Genomic DNA, 23180 nt, shown 5'->3' with positions numbered 1-23180 from the left:
ATAGATGCTATGTCAAGTTAGAGGACTGAAACTGAACCCAAGTGTGCACTCGAAATAAAAGTGCACTTCGTTGGACAAGAGAGAAAAAGCCTAACCACTAGCTAAAAGTACATTACATTACTTTTTACTTTCCTGCTTTTTCATGTAAATGCTCCACATGTTACTCCCGTTTCCTTTGCCATTTATTTTCCAACCAATTGAAATCTTATCTGATGGATGGATGGATGGATAGATGGATGGATGGATGGATGGATGGATGGATGGATGGATGGATGGATGGATGCATGGGCATTCCTGACACAATGTGATGTGACTTCGTATTAAGTGGGTTGTTCAGTATTTTACATTTTTTCCTCATTTAATCAAAATGTTTCCCAACATAGAGAATTAAAAAAATAGATGTTCTGTGAAGGTAGCAGACTGAAACTGAGCCCAATTTTGCACTCGAAATAAAAGTACACTATGTCAGGCGAGAGTAAAAAAGCGTAACTACTAGCTAAATGTATATTATCATTCACCACTTTCCTGCTTTTTTTTTGGTAGTGTTCCACATATTACTCCCGTTTCCTCTGCTTCTTTTTCCCAACAGATTGAAATCTCATTCCCTACGACAGCCCCCCAAACATGCCTTAAGCAGCCCCCCTTCAACAAGATGACCCTCATGAGACTTTGGCTCGACATCACTCCCCTCGTCATGCTCATTCACACTCTCCCTCTCCGGACTCGTCGTATATCCTCGCTTTATCGCTCCGGAGTGATTTATCCTAATACACGCACTCTCTCGCACTCACTCACATACTCGAATGCTTGGTAGGAGCAGGACCTCTGAGTGAACCGTTCACTTTTGGACAGTTAACCTCTCGACAGTGAGAAGAAGGAAAGGCCGCAACCTCCTTAAACAAAACTCATGCCATCTCAGTTTTGCATTCATTTTTTTTTTGTGTGTTCGAACACACGATGAACACCATTTCACAGAGAGTACATCCGTCATCTTTTTGGATAGTGCAACTATTCCCCTACTATAAGTATCATAAGAAGTGAATTAAAACTAGATTTTCCTTCACTATGTAGTGAACATTGTTTACAACCACATTAGACGTAGCACCCTGGGATAAATAAAAAAACTGAAAAGTGGAAATAAGATAAAAAGAATTTCAGAATGAATAGGAAAAAATATTTCAAAGGTAGTATTTGAAGATTGGCCTAAGATCTGAGTGATCCTTGCAATACAATTAACATTATCAAATCCGAACAACACAAAACATGTAATAAGGGCACACAAAATGGTAAAATGCATTCATTAATTCATTATCTGCACCGCTTATCCTCAGTAGGGTTGCGGGGATGCTGGAGCCCATCCCAGCTATCTTCGGGCATTGGGCAGGGGACAAGTTAAGTCACATTTATTTATATAGCCCTTAATCACAAAAATGTCTCGAAGGACTGCACATGATTACAATTACAAAATTGCACAATTACCTGATCTCAAACCAGCATGCGGGCAAGGAACAACTCAAAAACCTCAGCGTGAGGAAAAAAGAGAAACCCCAAAAAAGGACCTCACACGTGGCAATCCCCCCTCCAGGATTGACCAGGGTGAATTACAATTAGCATTATTCTTCTCACTGAACTGGTAGCCAGTCAGTCGCAGGACACACAGGGACAGACAATTCACTCGCTCATTCACACTTAGAGACAATTTGGACCAGCCAATTAACGTAACATGAATTTTTTTGGAATGTGGGAGGAAACCGGAGTGCCCGGAGGAAACCCACGCAAGCACGGGGAGAACATGCAAACTCCACACAGGAAGGTTCGATCTCATGACCACAGAACTGTGCCGCACACGAGCTAATCACTGCGCTGCCATGCTGCCCGGTTAAAAAACAATAAGAACAAAATAAATAGTGATAGAGATAAAATATAATCATGGCAAGGCACAGACTAGCCATGTGAGGAGAGGGACCTGAGGGAGGCTTATCTACACTGATAGGGACGGCAGATGGCTGCGGGATTTGAGCCATTTAACCACACTTTACCAGTGTGGGCCTCTGGAATGAGGAAACACTGAAACATAAAAATATAAGTAAAAAAACAGCAGAACAAAACATAAAAAATTAAAGTAAAATTTAGGTATGATACTGTAAAAGATTAGAAGTTGAGCAAATCAAAGCTAAACAAAAATGATCAATTCAAAACAATATTAAAAAGATGGGTCTTGAGCCTCCTTGTAAAACTATCAAGGGTCCCCGCAGACCTGATGGTCTTTGGCAGACCGTTCTGTAGGTGAGGGCCAAAGTGGCTGAATTATTTGTAATACAAATAATAAAAGGTGCGTTCCACTCCGGCTATCACCACTTTGACCTGTTGCTCTCTGGTAGACTCCACAGGTCCCTCAAAAGAAGAAAAAGAGGCTCAGGAGGGCCATCACCATCCTAAATGAGCGCACGAAACTGTGAAAACTTATCCTGTGACTTATTTGGGTTATTTTTTTGTTTTTTTGTTGCTGCTAATTGTTATTGCATGAAACTGTGAAAAATATATACCTTGTGACCATTGTTACAATGCACTATTCTTTTTCATTCAGAAACATTGCACAATCACAACTTAGGCTCCAAATGCTATGTTGTAAATATTTTTTTTTGCTTTGTATCTTGGCAGTCTTTTCTCTCTATTTTGTTTTTAAAGTCTTTAATACATGTTTACCCTAGTGTACCATGGCTAATCATGTTGCGTACAATGTTTTACAACGTTGATATCAATGATAATAAAGACAATTCCATTCAAGTGCACCAGAACAATAGTGCAATGACATTTACAAGCAATATGATTCCAAAAGAAATACATTTTTTAATCAGCGGTAGACTGCGAGAGCCTGCAATGCCTTCCTTTGCTGGCCTAAAAAAGTTCTGAATCATGTGATGTCAATGATATTTTGACCATCAATTTTTATTACACATGAATTTTCAAATATTTGACGATTCAGAAATTTTCAAATATGTTCATTTTGTTTATTTAAAAAAAGAATTAAAACCTTTGTCATGTCCTGCATGGTCGCCATGACAACCAGCTGGTCCCGCCCCTTGACACCAGCTGACACAGATTGTCCTAATTACGTTTGGGATTCTTAAGGGCTGGTTTGGGGACTGCCGGGTGCTGGTTCATTGCATTGCATTGCTCTGTTTTGCTCTGTTCTGTTTTGTTTGACTCGAGGAAGACCTGTCATGCCCGTTTGTTTGAGTTAGTGCCTTTAAGTTTGTTTTGTGAGTATTTCCTATTCTAAGTTTCTGATTGCCTGTAAGTCTGTTTTTGTTTTGTTTTTGTCCCTGCGTGTTGGACAACTTTTATTTTCTAAATAAAAGTAACTGATCGTTACGCAATTGAGTTCACCCTTCCTGCCTCCCTGGTCCGGCTTCGTGACAACCTTTGAGAAAAATTAACATTTGGAATATTATATGCTTTCATGACATTAAAGAATGTATTTTCCATAAATATGTTATATCCTGAAAAATAATAACTTTTCTTCATCCGCATGTTTGTTTGACATTCTGGTTGTGAGACAGGTAAAACAAGCGCTGGAGCTGAGCAGTTCCGTTGAAGGTTTTATTACAGAATATTCCAGGCACAAATGAGGTACAGAACATAGCTGTTTGATTCAGAAGTGCACAGTCTAACAGGGGCTGTCTATGACAAAAACTTGAGCGGTAGTGGAAAAATCCCTATTTTAACCAGCCCTTTGTTTAGACTGGGTCTGGAGAGTACTAATAAAAGCTGTGATTTCACGCATGTGCCCACGGTTTCTTTTATTCTAGGACAGGGGTCAGCAACCTATGACACGCGTGCCAGCAGTAGCACGTGAGGGGTTAACCAGTGGCACGCGAGCGTACAGCAAAATAATAATTTTAATTTTTTTTTTCTAGCGCATTTACCTAAAATTTAGACATTTTCAGTTGCGCACCGTGTTATTTAGAAGCTTTACTTGAAAAGCGCTATATAAATGCAGACCATTTACGTTAGCACCCCTCCGTGTGTCAGTGCGTGTTTGCGCGGCGCCACGCAGAGGAGAGATCCGTGTTTTAACCCAGCCAACGAAACACACGTACACGATAAATGAACGTATTATGACGGCTCCTCAAAACATCTCGTTCTTTCCAGCCAGCGTGGACAGGCGAATGAGGCTTTGTGCCAAAAATGGCCGTGCTGTTTTGTGCATTATGCCTCGAGAGAGTTGTACCTCGCGCATCATTACGAAACGAAACATGGACACGAATTCAAGGCGGCAAACAAACACAGACCCTGAAAACATTTGTCACTGCTAAAAACACCACCACTGAAGCTACCTAACAAATTGCTCACTGAATAGCAAAGCACGGAAAACCATTGACTGATGGCGAATATTCTAAAGCATGTGTGTGCGCGCGCGTGTGTGTGCGTGTGCACGCATGCATGCCTTCTCCATTGCTGCTGTTATTTCAAGGTTTGATATTTTCCGCAACAAGATATCATTGATGAATGGTATAGTAGCTGACCATTTTACTTGTTCTTTGATTGTTTATAGTTGATGAAGAATCGTTGATTCTGGTTAATTTGTGTGGTAAAAAGTTGAAGTCATAATGGCTACAGGCCTTTCCAAATGTTGTTACCATTCATCCATCCATCCATCCATTATCTGCACCGCTTATCCTCAGTAGCTCCGCGGGGGTGCTGGAGCGCATCCCAGCTATCTTCGGGCAGTGGGCAGGGGACACCCGAACTGGTAGCCAGCCAGTCGCAGGGCCCACAGGGACAGAAAATTAACTCGCTCATTAACACCTAGGGACAATTTGGACCGGCCAGTTAACGGAAAAGGCATGTTTTTGGAATGTGGGAGGAAACCGGAGTGCCCGGAGGAAACCCACGCAAGTACGGAGAGAACAAGTGGCACTACACACCAAAAAGGTTGCTGACCCCTGATCTAGAATGAAAATGTTGAAAGTAAGAAAAGGACTCTTTAAGATAAAGTCCAAATGCCAACCCAAACCCCCAAAAAGTCGAAAAAAAGAGTGTGTTCGAGCGCCTCTAAGCGAGTCAAGTACTTGCACGTGCAAACAAGCGGCTTTATAGAAGCTACAATGATGATTTAAGGTAGAAGATGGCATAAGCAGGTAAATGTTTTTACATTAAGGACACCACATTTAAACCTAATTAATTCATATTGGATTTATTGAGGTGAATCTATATAATTCATGAAATGTTTTTTGAATATAATTTTCCATAATGTAAGATGCTAGACGCCAACGCCTTCATTGTATATAAATATTTTTTTAATATACTCTTTTCTTCCCCCAAACGTCGTGCATTTTTTCCAGTCATCTTTTTGCCTAAACGTTTTCCGTGCATGTGTGTGTGCAGGAAATGGAAGTCTGTTGTGGTTGCCTTTTACAACTTTCCAATCTGTTGAGTCCATTTGGCTCTTATTCCTTTTCCATGTGACATCCTCCAGCACCTTGAAAGATGTTTTTGTGTCACCCTGAGCCCCTGTGAGCATGCACAAGTGTTATTTTTGTGTGAGAGTATTGCACGTGTACATCTGTTTTAATGCGTTACTGTGCAGACCGAAGACGAGAGGACTGGAGTTGGGCTAATTTTTCCCTTTGTATTTTGTTATCTTAATTGCAGACATGTCAAAGTTAAATGGAATGAAAATATCAACAAACCAAATAAGTTTGGTCAATGGTTTGGTCAATATTAAGGCTCCCTAGTTTGTATTTTTCCATATGCATTGTACCACGTCCTGTCCAGTATCTTGGTATCCGGTATCGATTCCGTCTGTCACGTCCTGTCCGGTATATTCTCATGTATCATGTATCTGGTATCGATCCCGTCTGTCCTGTCCAGTTTCAATCTCGTCTGCCTCTGGCTTCCTGTTTCCCGGCGCCTGGCTTCTCTGTCTCACTTCTCCCGCCCAGCGATCGCCGAATCACTGGCTTTTGTGTTCGCGACACTGAATCCCTAATACCCCAATAAGCAGGTGTTTGCGTGCATGACTGCCCCATTCCCATGAAATAAAGCTTGTGTAAAAAAAGGTTACGCGTCTGGGTCCTCTGTCTGTTAAGGTTCTGACAGGTGAGCTGTTGAGCAGTGACCAAAAATATTGTATTGTAAGATTTTTAACTCACAAATGTGAGCCTGAGAACAAGTGACCAAACAAATAAAAACTTTTAAAGTAAAAGGCATTCATCAATGAACTATAGTTCAACATTGCTTTATACTTGCATTAGTTTCTGATAGGTTCCTTATATGAGTGCATTTTTTTGCCATCCCATAGTGAGTCAATTGTGCCGCCATGGCCGTCCCTCTGAACAAATGATCTTGTAGCTCTTAGTCTGTGTGTGGAGCAAAGTGCCATAGATGGGAAGAAATTTGTATCAAATGTTGCCAATTTGCTGTACCGAATTAAGCAACCAGGAGACTTGGAAGGTTCTGGAGGCTCCATCATATCGCTATTGTTGTTCTTGGCTGCAAAGGCAGACGGGGAGTTTTGTCTATGCGTGCGCGTATGAGAGGGAAAAAGTGCAACTGACAAAGTGGGACATTAAGAAATGCAAAAAAAAATTAGCTACCGGCACAATTGGGGATGTGTTTCCATGTGATCTCAGTAGTCTCTGGTACCAGGCCTCTAGTCATTTTGACCAAATAATTTAGGAGATTGACATGAAACCACCTGTTAACAACATATCAAGTCTCACCAGCCACAAGTTATTTTCAGGGTCCTACTGAACAGACTGAAACCACGGGCTGAAAACATCATTTCCAAGGATCCAGGCCCATTTTAAGGAAGGAAGGAGTAACAGAGAATTTTAATATGCACATCCTATTTGAAAAGTTTCAAAAACACCAAAGAAACCTCTAATACATCTCTGTGGATGTCAAGAAGAAAATTGACAGAGTATGGCAAGCTGCCTTGTGGGCCACTATGTGGAAATACAACATGGGCCAGAAACTGGTTCAGACCATTGAACAGATGTACGTGAATGGCAGTGGTTTTAGACCACAGTTGGTGTGAGACAAGGCTGCCTTCTATCTCCAAATTTGTTTAACATCTTCCTGGAGGGGATCATTAATGAAGCCCTGGACCAACATGAAGGTAAAGTCAGCATTAGGGGCTCTACAGATAGGTAAGGGTCAGAATAGCTCAAACCACAGCCGCACTTGCCAGACTGGTGAACTCTCCATGCACCTAATTTTGAAACCATTATTGATGAAAAAAATGAAGGTCAAAACGAACCTCAACGATATTAAGCAATTGCGTGAGGGAGGCAAGTTCAAAGTGGTATATTTGTTGATATTTGGGACACAGCCTCTAGCATCATTCTTATTTCATTCATTTCATCAAATCATCAAATGTCACACAGTGACATAAAATGTGCTGAAGGATAAGCTTTTGTCTGGAGAGCGGGTTAAGCGGTTCTGTTGAATTCTGTCTCAAAATATATGGTGTGGCTCTTCCCCCCCCTCCAAAAAAATTTAAATATTTTTCTTTTATATGGCTCTTTAAGTAGGAAAGCTTGCCGACCCCTAGTCTAGTCTGTATGAAGCGCATTTAAGTACACGCAAAGGTAATTATCTTAGTTGAGTGACGGCTACGCTTTAGGTTGTCTCGTAAAATCTACGCATGCGCATGCATGCATTGCGCACACTCATTCTCCTGAAGCGACAGCCCTGCATTAAGTTGTCTTTCAAAATACATACCTACTCATGCACACACACACATAAACACACGCAGGTTAACTGCTACCTATTAGTAAAATGTGACAGCTAACATTAGGCTTTGAGGGTGATTGTGTGTGTTTGTGCACGTAGGCGAGTTGTCATTATGCCTGCACTCGAACATACAACCTTAATGGGTCACACCAGGCTCACACACATGTCCAAAAGCCGTTTCCGCTTTTATTAGCAGCTTGTGGAGTGCAAAACGGCCACACTTCCCTCGTTACTGGGGAAGCCAGGGAGATAGGGGGGTGTAGTTTCACAAGGATGGATAACGAAAAAACTACGCAGTCCCTTGCCTGTGTTAACGCTGTACTGTATTATTACAGTCGGCTAGTTATCGGCGTCTTTCTTTTTACAACTCAGATTACTGTAGCGCATTTCCTTCAGAGTCAATCAGTCCTTCCTTAAATCTCTTCACTTGGTTCCAAACAGCAATTAAAAACAATGATGTCATTTCAGTCGACTGCAGCTGGCAAACTGGCCGACCCCTCGGATAAACTAACCAAGTTTGTGATTTGCTGCATAAATCGATGGGCTCATGGACAGCTTCTTCCCCAGGGCCACCACGAAAGGAAAATTTTGGGTTTTATATACAGTATATATATATATATATATATATAATTGGCCGGTCCAAATTGTCCCTAGGTGTGAATGAGCGAATGAGTTGTCTGTCCCTGTGTGCCCTGCGATTGGCTGGCAACCAGTTCAGGGTGTCCCCTGCCCACTGCCCGGAGATGGCTGGGATGGGCTCCAGCCCCCCCGCGACCCTAATGAGGATAAGCGGTACGGCTGATGAGATGAGATATATATTTTTTTAAATTATTTTTCTGATCTCATCTCATTAGCTGCACCGCTTATCCTTAGTAGGGTCGCGGGGGGGCTGGAGCCCATCCCAGCAATCATCGGGCAGTGGGCAGGGGACACCCTGAACTGGTTGCCAGCCAATCGCAGGGCACACAAGCACAGACAACTCGCTCGCTTATTCACATCTAGGGACAATTTGGACCGGCCAATCCACCTGAAATGCATGTCTTTGGAATGAGGGAGGAAACCGGCTCCCGGCCTTACTGTGCGGAGTTTGTATGTTCTCCCCGTCCTTGCGTGGGTTTCCTCCGGGCACTCCGGTTTCCTCCCACATTCCAAAAACATGCATTTCAGGCGAATTGGCCGGTCCAAATTGTCCCTAGGTGTGACTGAGCGAGTGAGTTGTCTGTCCCTGTGTGTCCTGTGATAGGCTGGTAACCAGTTCAGGGTGTCCCCTGCCCACTGCCTGATGATTGCTGGGATGGGCTCCAGCACCCCCGCGGCCCTTTCGAGGATAAGTGCTGCAGCTAATGAGATGAGATGCTACCATGTATTTACTAGGATCGGATCTATACAGAGGTTCCCAGTATCGTCCACCCGTAACCAGTATACATGCAAGCATGTGCAAACGCATTACCATATATTACTAAAAACAATTTAGTAGTGAAAAACATTGTGAGAAAACATACACATGACCAAGAGTCATAATTTAATATAATTAAAGTGCAGAACTGCGCATATCAAATTTCTGTAACGTACTCTAACATGCACGTTATATAGAAGCTTACGGAAGGTTGTGTTAAGATAAGGGGCGGGCAAACTACTGCCCATGGGCCAAATAGATTCATCTTTATTATGTACACATTCAATAACCATTTGTCAGAACCTGAACAGACGGTGGACCCAGACGCGTAACTTTGTCACACAAGCTTTATCAAGTTAAATGCTGTAATAATAGTCTGTGGTTTGCAATAATCTGTGGTCTGTGCAGCCCTTTGAGGCTCTCTGTGATTAAGGGCTATACAAATAAACATGACTTGACTTGGTGTGTCCTTCATAGAAGCATCCTTGACTTAGTTGCAGTATTAAGATTAGTTTAGTTTAGGGGTCTTGAACTCAATTGAGTTGGGGGACGCTGAAGCTTGGGTACGGGTGAGGTTGGGCCAAATGTGGTTTTCCACAAAAACAGCACTCATAAAAACATTCCTCTGTTCTTAAAGGGACAGTGTTTAATATTTGTCTATTAGATGTCGATATAATGTGTAGTACAACCAAAAATGAGTCCATGGAAGAATACAAACTACAGAGACTGAACACGAGCAAAAAGCATCCTTTTACTTCATGTTTTTGCCCATCCTTTCACAAAGAAAGACAAAGAGAAGGGAGAACTTTTTTTAAATTAAGGAATAAAAAAGGACAAAAAAATTAGACAACGAGGCAAAAAAGGAACGTGAGAATAAAAAGCAAAGTAGGGGAAAATAAAACAAAAAGGAAGAAAAATAATTAATTTTTTGTATTCCATTTTTTTTTCCATTTTTGCTTGGATTTTACTCGTTGTCTTGTATTTTTCCTCTTTCATTTTTCCTCTTTTTCCTGTCCTTTCTTTTTGTTATCTTTATGTCTTTTCCTTTCCTTACTTTATTTCCTTTTTCTTTTTGTATATTTCCTCTTCTCAAAAGTAGTAAGGTGCGTTTTGGTCACTTTAATCCCCGCATTTCTGTCTTTTTCCGTTGTGCTTTCAGCATTTGTTTCCGGTGGCACGACAGAATACAGCTACATCTTTTGGGAAAATAGTATGCACTGTCCCTTTAACTTTCACATTAAGGTGGGGCCTCAAAAAATCATGCTGGGGCCGCAATTGGCGCCCGGGCTGCGAGCTTCAGACCCCTGGTTAGTTCCTCAAACCAATGTTAGAGCCAAGAACGAGTTTGTGGCGGTCACGGCGACCTTCAACTTCCAATTGCATCAGAGTAAGAGCCAAACTTCCAGTGAGTGAGTGAGTGAGTGAGTGAGTGAGTGAGTGAGTGAGTGAGTGAGTGAGTGAGTGAGTGAGTGAGTGAGCGAGTGAGTGAGTGAGTGAGTGAGTGAGTGAGTGAGTGAGTGAGTGAGTGAGTGAGTGAGTGAGTGAGTGAGTGAGTGAGTGAGTGAGTGAGTGAGTGAGTGAGTGAGTGAGTGAGTCAGTGAAATGTAAATTGGGTCAAGCCAGGAGTAACTCTACAAGACAATTTCACCCTTCCAGCCTTTTGCATTTGGACCAAGGGAGTGTGTATGTTCATGTCCTCGACCTGAGGTTTATCAGTTTCTCTGGAGTCAGATGCTATTACTCATTAACACAAGTGATAGCACACACACTTAGTTCTACACAGGGGCACAGGCTCTTCCAACTACTCAGTAAAACATACATCGTGACACACTTCACACAGCTATAAATGGACACAAATACGCAAAAGCTCATATCCACATACGCTGTTGTTGTCATGGTATCGTTAACCTCAATGCTTGCGATGCTTGGGAAGTTTTGAAATATATTACTTCTATAATTCATCTTCACTTTGACTGAAGAATTGCATTAATACTAAATATGTTTAATGGGAGCGTCAATAGTTTTTTCTATCTCCAACCCTTGACAGGACTAAAGCTATTGGGCCAAATAATTTACTAGAGTTGCCATTATTGTTTGCTTGTTTTAAAGGGACAGTGTATTTATTTTGCATCTCCCAGTGGTAAAAACAAAACTTTCAGCAATCAAAAAAAAAACTATAATGATTTAAATGATAAGCAAAAATACATAAGCTATCATATAAACGTGGATTTAAAAAAAAACCTGTAAGTCGAAGAAAATTGCATTTACTTTACATGAGCCCACATAACTGCAAGCCAACTTGCTGCTACGGGTGCCTAAAATCCAACAACCTCCGAAAGGCTGGCAAAAATAAGGATAAGAAAAAAAATTAGATTTTTGGTAACTTTGAGTCCCCGTAGGTTGTAGTCTTCCTTGTGCGTTTTATCGGTCGTTTATGGTTGCACAATACAATAGAAAGATATCTAGTATTCAATTAATACACATTGTCCCATTAAGTCAGGGGTTGGTAACTTATGGCTTGTGAGCCAGATATGGCTCTTTTTTTGAGTACATGTCACGACCTGTACAAGCAGGGGACCCAAATGCGTTACGTTTCACACAATGCTTTATTAAGAGATCGGGGAAGTCAGCGCGGGAGGAAAAAGACAGCAATCTGGTGCTCGCTAGGGAAACCCCTCGCAAACGAAGCATGGTCGGAGATTGGAACAAGTCAGGCAGCCGGGACAAGCGGGAAGCCAGAGATAGGGGATCCTTATAGGAAACAGAATCAGGCGGGATACGGGTAGCCGGGACAGGAGAACGGAGCTGGGATCGGGGATTGATACAGGAAAAAGAATCAGGATACGGGTAGCTGGGACAGGAGAACGCAGCTTGGATCGGGGATTGATACAGGAAACAGGTCGGGATCAAAACGGGAGCCGGAGTCAAAAGTGCTTGTCTTGCATGTGCTGAAGTTCGCAGACGGACTGTCCAGGAGTGAACGAGACGAGTTTAAATAAGAGGGGGACCAATTCGGGAAAGATTGGCAGCTGGGGCTGAACGAGTGAGCGCAGGTGAGGGCAATTGCCAAATCGTGACAGTACATCTGGTTGGGAGATAGAAAAAGGGCCAAAATAATCTTCTCTGTAATTTTCCTATTTCAGTGTATGTGAAGCTGAAGCACCATAATAAGCCTTTTGTTCTGCAAAGTTATATAGAGCAAAAATTCAACAACAGTTTACACCGACATACCTCTTTTGGCTCTACGTCTCTATGGGATTCTTTAGATGGAAGCTCAGTAAACAATCTATTTTCACTGTTGAGACACTTTATGATAAAAACCAACAGAACAACTGTAAACAACCGACAACGCCAGCCAAGCACCCAGAGCAGTTTGATCGGGTGAGCGGTAGGGGTGGGCGGATCTCTGCACGCATAACGCACTACCCAAAATGCATCCCTATCCTTCTTGTTTGCAGTATTTTGTGACATTTTTACAAGAGGACTCTGCTCGCACCTTTTTTTGAAACCTTTATTTAGATTTAATGATGATTTAGCACTAAATCTTCTGACTCCCTCATCCTCCACCTGCATATGTGTGTCTATGTGTGAGTGTACGCGAGTGTCTGAGTGTGGGTTTTCTGGTTGTCTGGGTGTGGAGATGGACATTCCAATCCTGCACCCAACACATACATGCACACAAACCTACAAACACACACCGTGCCCACCTCCCGCATTCCTTGAAAATCCTGAGCTGTGACTGTTGATCTGCGTGTGTCTTGTCCTAATCTGTGGTCGAGCCCAAACTTCTCGGCTCACTTAGCGTCTCGCCAGAGTTAAAAGCATCCAAACAAAGAGCGGCTCTCCCGCTTAGTGACCTGTCACATCAGAAGATGTTTTTTTTTCACATTTACCCCCCACTGTGCTATGCACCACATATCTTAAAGTCGTGAGCATTTTTTCACATTATTGGCACATGCCTTTTGACAACCTTAACCCTGTAAGACCAAGATTTAAAAAAAACATTTAAGAAAAAACATTTTAAGAGCTTAGAGCAAGGGTCTCAAACTCAATTGAGTTGGGGGCCGCTGAAGCTAGGGTCCAAAAAGCGCCCTTTACATTTCTACCCTTTCTCAAAGAAGGAAAAGAAGGGAAAAATATTTGTTTAAGAAGACATTTAAAAATGGACAAAAAAGGAAAATGAATAAAAAGAAAAGTAGGAGAAAAGAGAGCTAAAATTTAAAAAGGATAAAAAGAAAGAAATTAGAGTAAAAAAGACAAAAAATGCATTTTCTCTCCTGGTTTTTTTTTCATTTTTTACTTTTATCTTTTTTTGAAATGTATTTTCCGTTTTTGCTTGAGTTTTACTTTTTGTCTTATTACTTTATTTTTTAATGTTCTCTTTTTTGTCTTATTTATTTTCATGCTTTTCTTTTTTTATTTTTCCTTTTCTTATTTATCCTCTTTTTGAGGGTAATAAGGTAAATTTTGGTCTCTTATAGTCTCTATATTTTGTCTCTTTCCGTTGTGCTTTTAGCATTCGTCTCCAGTGGCACAAAAGAATACAGCGACATCTAGTGGAAAAATATAACAAACTGTCCATTTAACTTGCATATTAAGGTGGGGGCCTTAAACTATCACCTGGGGGCTGCAATTGGCCCCTGGCCCACGAGTTCGAGATCTCTGACTCAGAATGTGTTATTTGGAGATAAAAATGAAAGTTTTTTTTCTTCAATTTCATGATAGCTTCATTATACTAACTTAAATCTGATAAATCCAGCCCAGGGTAACAATGTTCTGGTGCTCAAGTTTTGCAGATTGTGAAAGTTCTGCACCTGTAAATTTTAAACAAATTTCCCACCCAGAAAATTGTGAGTCCGAACAATAGCACACAATGACTATGGTAATATAATGAATGTCAACAGTAACAAAACCTTTCTTTCATTTTTCGTTAAAAATAAAAATGTTGTAATTTCACAATAAACAATAAAGTGTACATACCCTGCTTTACATTTTCTATGTGTAGTTGGTATGGAGCTTCTGACTTCCTCATAGATCGCCAACATTTCGCATCCACCCTCACAAGGTTGATGCCATGCATATCATAATTGAGACCCTTTTCTACTGACTTTTGAGGAATGATACGGCAATGCTATCAGCAAAATCGACTGAGGAGTCGCTCTCTGTTGTTGTTTGGCCTCCATATTTGCTCCGCTTGTGATAAATGGATACTCTAACAATGGTGGCTGGCGCTTAGCGCTGTTTTTCGGATGTATGAATTGGACAAGGCAGCTCCGCTGATAGCCCCACCTCCACCCCTTTCACTAAAAGTTGATGCACAGAGCGCGCTAATGCGCATAAGTGGCCATGGGGATTACATTGGCAGAAGAATGACTGAAGACTGGATAAAGAATGGAGCCATTGTGTCCTGCGGAGACTACAACGCGGCCAGTACAACACAAGGATTACAGGCACATAATAATAAACTGAGCACATGCTGATCAGGAATTATTAACACAGCTCAAGCCAGAGGCTTCCGCAATTACACGCATGCTGCTTTTTCTGCACATCTTTCAGACACAGTCATTAATTGACTGGCAGACAACCAGCCATGTAAATAAAAGAGCCCATCCATTAAATAACTTTTAGCCAGCCATGTATAAAACTATCCAACTGACTACCCAACCAAGTAACAGCAAACCAAACAACTGACCAACCAAACGAAATAAACGCTTTCAATACATTAAATAAGCTAACCCAGTGTTTTTCAACCAGTGTGCCGGGGTTCACTAGTAAGCCGTGAGACCTTGTCAAGTATGCCAGAGGATATTGATTATTTTTTTCTTTGCAAAAAAGTATAACATTGTTTATTATCTGGATTTCGTTTTACTATTCGGGGAAATATAATTTATAACCTGTTTGATTAGGCTGTTAAAGATTATGCTGCATAAAATAGTTAAAAGATAGCAGCAGTAGCTCAGGAGGTAGAGCGCTCGTCTTGGGATCAAGGGATCCCAGTTCGAATCCCGGCTTGTCCGTGTTACATGTCGAAGTGTCCTTGGGTAAGACACTGAACCCCTAATACCCCCAATAAGCAGGTTAGCGCTTTACATGGCTGCAATACAAGGCCGCTATTGGGAAATGTGAAGCGCACTGTAAAGCGCTTTGGGAAGTCATTGACTTGAAAAGCGCTATATAAATGCAGATCATTTCATTTCATTTTACAAAGACACAGTTATGCTTATTTTAATGATTATTTTTCTATTTTGTTGGGGAAAAAAATTCAATCTGGGAAAGATTTTGGGGTGGTTATTCAACTGCCATATATTTTTTCTAATTTTAAGTATTATCTTTGCTGTTTTTGTGTCATCACTGTATCCTAACCTCCATCAGCTTGTTTATAATGTGCGTGCAAGTGCTTGCATTTGTTAGACGCGCTTAAGCAAACTCTTTTTTTCATCTTTCTTGGCGGTTTCGGTTTGCTTTACTGTACTCAAAAAAGGCCTTTTCTTACTTTGCCATTACCATGCTACACTAACGAAAGAAAAAAAACGCAAGGACGGACATAACGTCTCTCACCACCAGCATTCCTCGCCCCATTCCTCCTACCTGAAGTGTGCTGCCCCAAAAGACTTTAAAAAACGTTTTTTTGAGGTCACCTCAAACGATGCACCCCATCTTTAGCATTTTGGCTCAAAGTGATCAACATCTAATGATATAACCAGATTACAAAGTAACAAAAAATAGGTAACAAGCTAACCATATATCTACTAAACAACTCAACTAAGACAGAATTTCAGAATTAAGGAACCCACCCTTTGGGCAGCACGGCGGCGCAGTGGTTAGCGCATGTGCAGCACAGTTCTGAGGTCGTAAGATCAAACCTCCTGTGTGGAGTTTGCATGTTCTCTCCGTGCTTGCGTGGGTTTCCTCCGGGCACTCGGGTTCCCTCCCACATCCCAAAAACATCCGTGTTAGGTTAATTGGCCGGTTCAATATTTTCCCTAGGTGTGAATGGGCGAGCGAGTGAGTTGTCTGTCTCTGTGTGCCCTGCAACTGGCTGGCAACCAGTTCAGGGTGTCCCCTGCCCACTGCCCGAAGATAGCTGGGATGGGCTCCAGCACCCCCGCAACCCTACTGAGGATAAGGGGTGCAGATAATGGATGGATGAATGGAACTCAACCTATGAAATAAAATATAACTCACCAACTAAGTTACTAATTGACCAATATTAATGTCAAAAACAAGCCACTAACTGACCAAGGTCACCAACAGACCAACAAACCAACTACCTAATAGTACTAACAACCCATTTGTCTGGTACCAGTAAAACAGAACCCAGTAAATACTCAAACAGGTAATAAACAAAGCAAAAATGTACCAGATTAGCCAACCATAAATCCAAAAATACTTTCAATAGAGAGAGTAACCAATTCAGAGAATCCATCTGACCAAACAACAAATACAAACACTGACGAAACAACTTAAACACCGAAAAACAAACCAAACTACTTACTGACTGACAGCAAATAACACCAAATATCCAAACAACCAGCTAGCTGACAGACCAAACCAATTTACGATCCATCCATAACCTTTAGAATTAAAACTCATTCTAACAGTACCTCATTATCATTTTTTTTTCGTTCAAATGCTTTCTTCCTACATTGTTTGAGACTTCCTTAGTAGTTTGGCTAAGTTCTGCAGAATTCGACACTAAGTCGTGTAGCCCCCATTTAACATCCAGTTCCAGATAAAAGTATTTTGTCCTAAAATATTGCATTCAGATTGGAATGACATCCATAATGATTAGAATGGTTGATGGATCAACCAAAGCAATGTACCGTATATTCCGCACAATAAGGCGCACCGGATTGAAAGGCACACTGTTGCGCTAATTGTACACTTGCGGTATATATACATACGCTCACCTACTTAGACTTACGAAAAACGGTACATATGAACAATTTTTTCAGGATGACAAAAAATATCCGGACATTGCTGTAAGTTAAATTCTGTATTGTGTGCACCTTTTTCCGAGTACAGGACATTACTGTAGTGCTTGTTTCCGCCGCTACCGGCATGTGGTGGCGATATGAGAGGTCACCCAGCATCCACCCTGAAGAAGAAATCCGCTTCCTCTTCTTAGTTTGTGTGTAAACAAACTGTATCTCCAGTGCGCTAAGAACATTGACATTTTTATTGTTCAATACCTCGTGCATCCATCTTAATATGGTTATTGTAAAGTGTAAAGAAGAGGTGAGCTGTTTCTTTTGAAACTAAAGTGGAATAAGAAAGCTTGATGCGGTTGAGAAAATGGTTGGACCGCTTTTTTTTTCGTCCACTCTCTACCACGGAGTAAGACTTCTGGAAGCCCATCTTCCAAATGTAAGTAACTTAACTTTATTTATCTTTATAGAGCACATTATTTCATGAGATTTTCATTTTTTAGTACAAAACAATACAGGTTACTTATACAAGCCCTAAACACACTTATACAAACCTTAAACAGCACTGAAGCAACTTAAGAACAAATTCAATTTAAAAACAATCGTCCGGTACATATCTTGTTTGTAAGTAGCATCTGTATTGGTGCAATGTTTGATCAGTCGACAAAACGTATGAAACGAGAAATCAAACCCAGGTCTCGGCGGTGAAAGGTCCGTAACCTAATCACTAGACCACTAGTGATACAGATGAACTATTAAAAGGCATTACATTTTTATCTTACTTTTTATCACACTATTTTTTTTTCATTGTTACAAAAACCGATGCTAAAGAATGGAGAAAATAGAAAGTCCTGATAGATATAAGTAACGCAAAGTCCGATTCATCATCAGATACACCAAAGTTTTTTTCCTCATTGTGCTGTTTTGCGTCATCTGTATCACTGGTGGTCTATTGGTAAAGTGTAAGCACTCGCACCGCAGCAACCCAGGTTTGATTGCTGTTGCTTCCAGTAATTTGCAATTTTGATGAGCAATGCGTTTTGATTCATCAATCATTGCAAAAATACCAAAAACATATGAATACTGTATGCATTTACGATCTTATCCATTGTATTTTTGCTGTATATAAATTGTACTGGGTCATAAGTCACATTTTTTCATTTCTGGCCAATTTTTGTTTTTTAGTTGCATATTATAATCCGGAAAATACAGTACCTAAACATGGGAAAAGAATTCTATCCATTACATGGTGGGGGGGTGACTTTAAAAAAAGTTTGGTGGGCCTGGTACGACGCCTTGAGAGCTGCGGTCTCTGTGGGCCCACCAACATACAACCACCCCCACATCTCTCACACTCCTCTCACATTCTCCGGTGGTGTGGATTCCACATCAGCAGCTGGCACTGAGGCGGCGAGGGTGAGGATTTGAGGATTTGAGGTTGGATTTTGTGGGGGTAATGGCTTGGATCGCGACGGAAGCTAGCACATGTCAGCCATGCTGTACCACAACAATGACAGACAGCTTCTAATTCTGTCTGCCACATCCTATATTTGACTTGAGGTCGGGCTTTTACGGGAACCCATCCGGAAGGCAGCGTGACTCCCAAGCGACAAACAAACCCACACAAGAAGCACAGAAAGGGAAAAACAATGAAATAGGGCTCTTAATCAATTAGGGAATCAATTGGGTTGTATTACAACTCTTACGGAAGCAAGATTGAAGACTTCCTGCAGTAATTTGGAATTTAACTTAAACAAATTGTATTGTTTAAGTTAAAGAGTAAGTACACCCAATATCAGGAATGTTATACGTTTTTACAGATTCTGAAGGTATGTAATACATCCATACAAAATACCAAAACCAAACATTTTCAACAATGAAATTAACCAGTCAGCCAGAGTAATATAACCACCTTTGTACTGCTATTTCTACTCAAGTGTGCATAGACAAGGATGGATGAATTTATGGAACGTCTGTCAAACTTTCTGAAATTGGGGTTTCTTGGGTTGTCAGTAGGGGTGGGCGAAACTGGGATTGTTGTTGTCGATCTGATCCAAGTAAATACAGGGAAGTATTGATTGATGCTGATCTGATACCAATACGTTGGCTTGGACATCAATTACAACTGTTTCGGAACAAAAGTCAAGAGAGTCAAAAAAAGAAAAAGCAGCAATGTAAGAGAATACTTTGAAAATGAGGTAAAAGTGTAAACAATACGATGTAAATATCTTTAGCAAAATAGAAATAATACTTCGATGACAATAACTGCTTGAGAACAAAAGTCAAGAGTCAAACCAAAAAAGAAGCACTGTAACAAAAATACAAATACTGGATATCAATTTCAACAAGATAACCAAAATACCATATTTTCCTGCACCCAAAAACCAAGAATTTGCAGTGCGCCTTTAAAGCAAGAAATATGGTAAATAAATTCGGAAATGCATAATTCCAACAAAATCCTTCTACATACGGTAACTATGTATGAATAAATCAATTCATTCAAGTTGTGAATCCAGATCTCTTATATTTATGTTCTATGAGATACGATTTTTAACTAGTTTTGATCGCAAGTGCCTTATAATTTGATTCGCCATATATATAAGGGGGTATTTTTGTAGGTCCACAATATTTTTAAATTAAAACCAGAAGTGCAAAAAAGGGGAGCCGCAATGGGATAGAATTTGAAAGTTATAATGTATGTATAATCATATGACCCACTAACAACATTGTTATCACAATTCACAGTTCATGGATCCCTTAACTGCAAGGGTCTTCGCAAAATAGTGATAGTTAGAATGGAAACACAGTATCGATTTTAAGACAATCGATCGGATCAAAGTACTTTGGATCGATGCGCGCACCATTGATTTTAATTGAGCAACACAATAGGGAGTTGCAAGCATACTGATGAAACTGTTACGGGGGTATTAGAAGGTGGACCTGCATATAGTTTGACTTATTAGGTTGGGTCCTCTTCTATTCAAAATACACAGCAACCCAATCTTATGCGCATAGTTGACATAACACTGCCACTCACTAGATCTCAGCGTTATCTACTTCAAAGATACACTGCACCTCCGTCATATGGAAGTGAAACGAACCCGAAGCAGCAAAACTTCAGCAAACTTCAAAAGGGGGCAGAGCTGCTCTCATTAGACCCTGATGTAAAAAGCAAACGTGGGCCTTTTGGGGCCGCACACCTGCCATCCAAATGTCTGCCGCACAATTTGGAATCCTTTAAAACGCATCCCATTTGCCACCACTTGACGTCTATTAACATTCCGAGCAAGACGCCCACTGACTTTAAAGGTCGTGGACGGGATGATTTTTCATTTTGAGTGATTTTTTTACACAATTTGTTCTTTCTACTTCCTTTCCTGCTTAACACATTTTCCAAACCTTTCTCTAACCTGCCACGGAAATGTGGATAGCAGTGCTTCTTGTAGTTTTTATTACAGCTCTGGGCTCCCTTAATCGTTATTAGGGATGAATCACCGTAAACAAAAGGCTAATTCCCTTAAATATTGGACATCAACCCAGCTGAGAAGCCGGTGTGAAAGGGGCTTTCCTGGTCATTTGGCCTCCTGTTTGCTTTCTCCCACTGCCCTGCGTCCTTCCTGGCCTCCGGCGTCACTTCCTCCCTGCTTGGCTTCCACGAAAGAGGAGGAAATGCCCTGCAAACAACCTAATCTGATCTGCTCATCTATGACCCTGTGTTTACTTTTAGTCCCGTGGCTGCACACCGCCTGGCTGAATGCCCCTTTGTTGCGGTGAGAAAAATCACCAGCGGCGCAATCATTGGTGGCTTCCGCCCAATACTAAGCGTCTTCTCAGCTGAACGAGGTGCCCTTGTGTGGTTTTTATTTTGTTTTGTTTTTAGGGGCTCATATGAAATGAAATGATCTGAAATGATCTGCATTTCTATAGCGCTTTTCAAGTCAATAACTTCCCAAAGCGCTTTACAGTGTGCTTCACATTTCCCAATAACGGCCTTGTATTGCAGCCATGTAAGACGCTAACCTGCTTATTGGGGGTATTAGGGGTTCAGTGTCTTACCCAAGGACACTTTGACATGTAACACGGACAAGCCGGGATTCGAACTGGGATCTCTTGATCCCAAGACGAGCGCTCTACCTCCTGAGCTACTGTCGCCCTTATAGCTTTTTTCAAACAGTGATTCCAGTGGAGAAATGTTTTCATTGCCAATGCTATATAATTGATCAATAAGTAAAATAAAATAATTTAGAAAACACCAGGAAATAATTAAATACCGGTAATCAAAATAATTTCAGATGTGTAACAGGAATAGTTTATTTTGTTAATGTGTTTCAATAGGAAACTAAGAACAGTATACAGTATAACTAAGAAGGTAGGTAGGTAGGTAGGTAGGTAGGTAGGTAGGTAGGTAGGTAGGTAGGTAGGTAGGTAGGTAGGTAGGTAGGTAGGTAGGTAGGTAGGTAGGTAGGTAGGTAGGTAGGTCTGTTTGTTCAGTAACTATTCGGTACGTTAGCTGCCGAGAGATTTTGAGGGTGGCTATGTAGGCAGGAAGGCACGTACGGTAACTATATAGGTAGGTCAATAGGTAGGTAGCTAATAATTTCAGATGTGTAACAGGAATGGTTTATTTTGTTAATGTGTTTCAATAGGAAACTAAGAACAGTGTACAGTATAACTAAGGTAGGTAGGTAGGTAGGTAGGTAGGTAGGTAGGTAAGTAGGTAGATAGGTAGGTAGGTAGGTAGGTAGGTAGGTAGGTAGGTAGGTAGGTAGGTAGGTAGGTAGGTAGGTAGGTAGGTAGGTAGGTAGGTAGGTAGGTAGGTGGGTAGGTAGGTAGGTCTGTTTGTTCAGTAACTATGTTGGTACGTTAGTTGCCAAAAGATTTTGAGGGTGGGTATGTAGGCAGGAAGGCACGTACAGTAACTATATAGGTAGTTCAGTAGGTAGGTAGCTGAGAGATTTAGTAGGTAGGTAGGTAACAGGTGGAAAGATTTGTAGATTGCTGACAGACTTAGAAGGTAGGTATTTAGAAAGGTATGTAGGAAGAATATGGGTAGGCAGGTGTAAAGGTTTGTAGGTTGTTGACCGACTAAGAAGGTGGGTAGGTAGGTAAGTATGTAGGTAGGTAGGTAGGTAGGTAGGTAGGTAGGTAGGTAGGTAGGTAGATATCTACCAAGATATGAGATTGTGCGAACAGGTCATTGTGCAGATTACGTATACTAAGTTGAATGGTGGGTAAGTACAGAAACAGTGTTCAGTGAAGGAAAAAATAATGAAAACACACCAAGTAAACAGACTTTCACAAAAAGTGTGTTGGCGTGGTCTCTGTGCACTTCTTGTTTGATTCTTGACGTAGGGATTCCATGCATCCACAAAATGCAAAGATCTAACCTTCCTACAGGGCCACTGTTTTTTTAACCATCATTTTAACATTATGTAGTGGGCTGCTGGTTAATTCCCACTAAGAAACACTGATGATGAATGTCATCATTTTCACCAGTCTGCATATACGACACTTAAAATCACGACATCGCATACAAACAATTTATAACAAATTATCATTATTTTGTGTACTTGCCCCCTTGCCAAACTTTTTAAGGAAGCCTAATCTAGGGACCACAGCTGTGGTATCTTCGCTGCCCACCCACCTCTCATTTAACAAGACCACACAGGCAGTGTCACACGTACTGTATGGCATATGGTGACACAATGAAAGGCCAAAATGTTGATGCACATATCTGAGTTTTTAACCTTACTGACCTCGGGCCGCATTGCACATCAAGATGGAGTCCAGCAGCAGCAGGTGGAACAGTGATGTCACCACAGAAGTCTTACACATCTTCAGCCTAGAAGAAATATGTGCTTTGATGTGATTGTGTTCATCATTTTCTACTCTTTGTAAATGGAAAGGTTCTCTTCAATCGTGTATTTCTTTTTACCTTTTTCAGCCTTTTTATAAGAAGAACAACAGTAAATTGCAAGTCATGTTTGTTTTACTTACTAGAGGCAATCCGCTTGTGTCAGTCGCTAACTTAGGTTAGCAAGTTCAGTGGCACTTGGTAGCATGATAACGTGTTGTGGAAGCGCTGGAGTGTTATCATTCTTGTGGAATTATTT

At 41.1% G+C, this 23180-nt stretch overlaps 1 protein-coding gene across 1 annotated transcript in view; it reads right to left on the bottom strand.

Annotated features, from left to right (window-relative positions):
* The window catches only part of fgfrl1a (fibroblast growth factor receptor like 1a), a 72381-nt gene extending 49478 nt beyond the window's left edge, over positions 1 to 22903 (bottom strand). Inside the window, exon 1 of the mRNA XM_088343993.1 lies at positions 22824 to 22903. Within this exon, the coding sequence (XP_088200119.1) occupies positions 22824 to 22902 (79 nt within the window). The 5' untranslated portion in view covers position 22903. The remainder of the gene's footprint in view (positions 1 to 22823) is intronic.
* Positions 22904 to 23180: the final 277 nt, after the last annotated feature.

Source organism: Urocampus carinirostris, chromosome 9 (genome assembly GCF_059441175.1).
Source record: "Urocampus carinirostris isolate Australia breed hairy pipefish chromosome 9, RoL_Ucar_1.0, whole genome shotgun sequence".
NCBI lineage: Eukaryota > Metazoa > Chordata > Actinopteri > Syngnathiformes > Syngnathidae > Urocampus > Urocampus carinirostris.
Note: the sequence above shows the minus strand (reverse complement) of the source record. Positions and strands in the feature narration are given on the sequence as shown.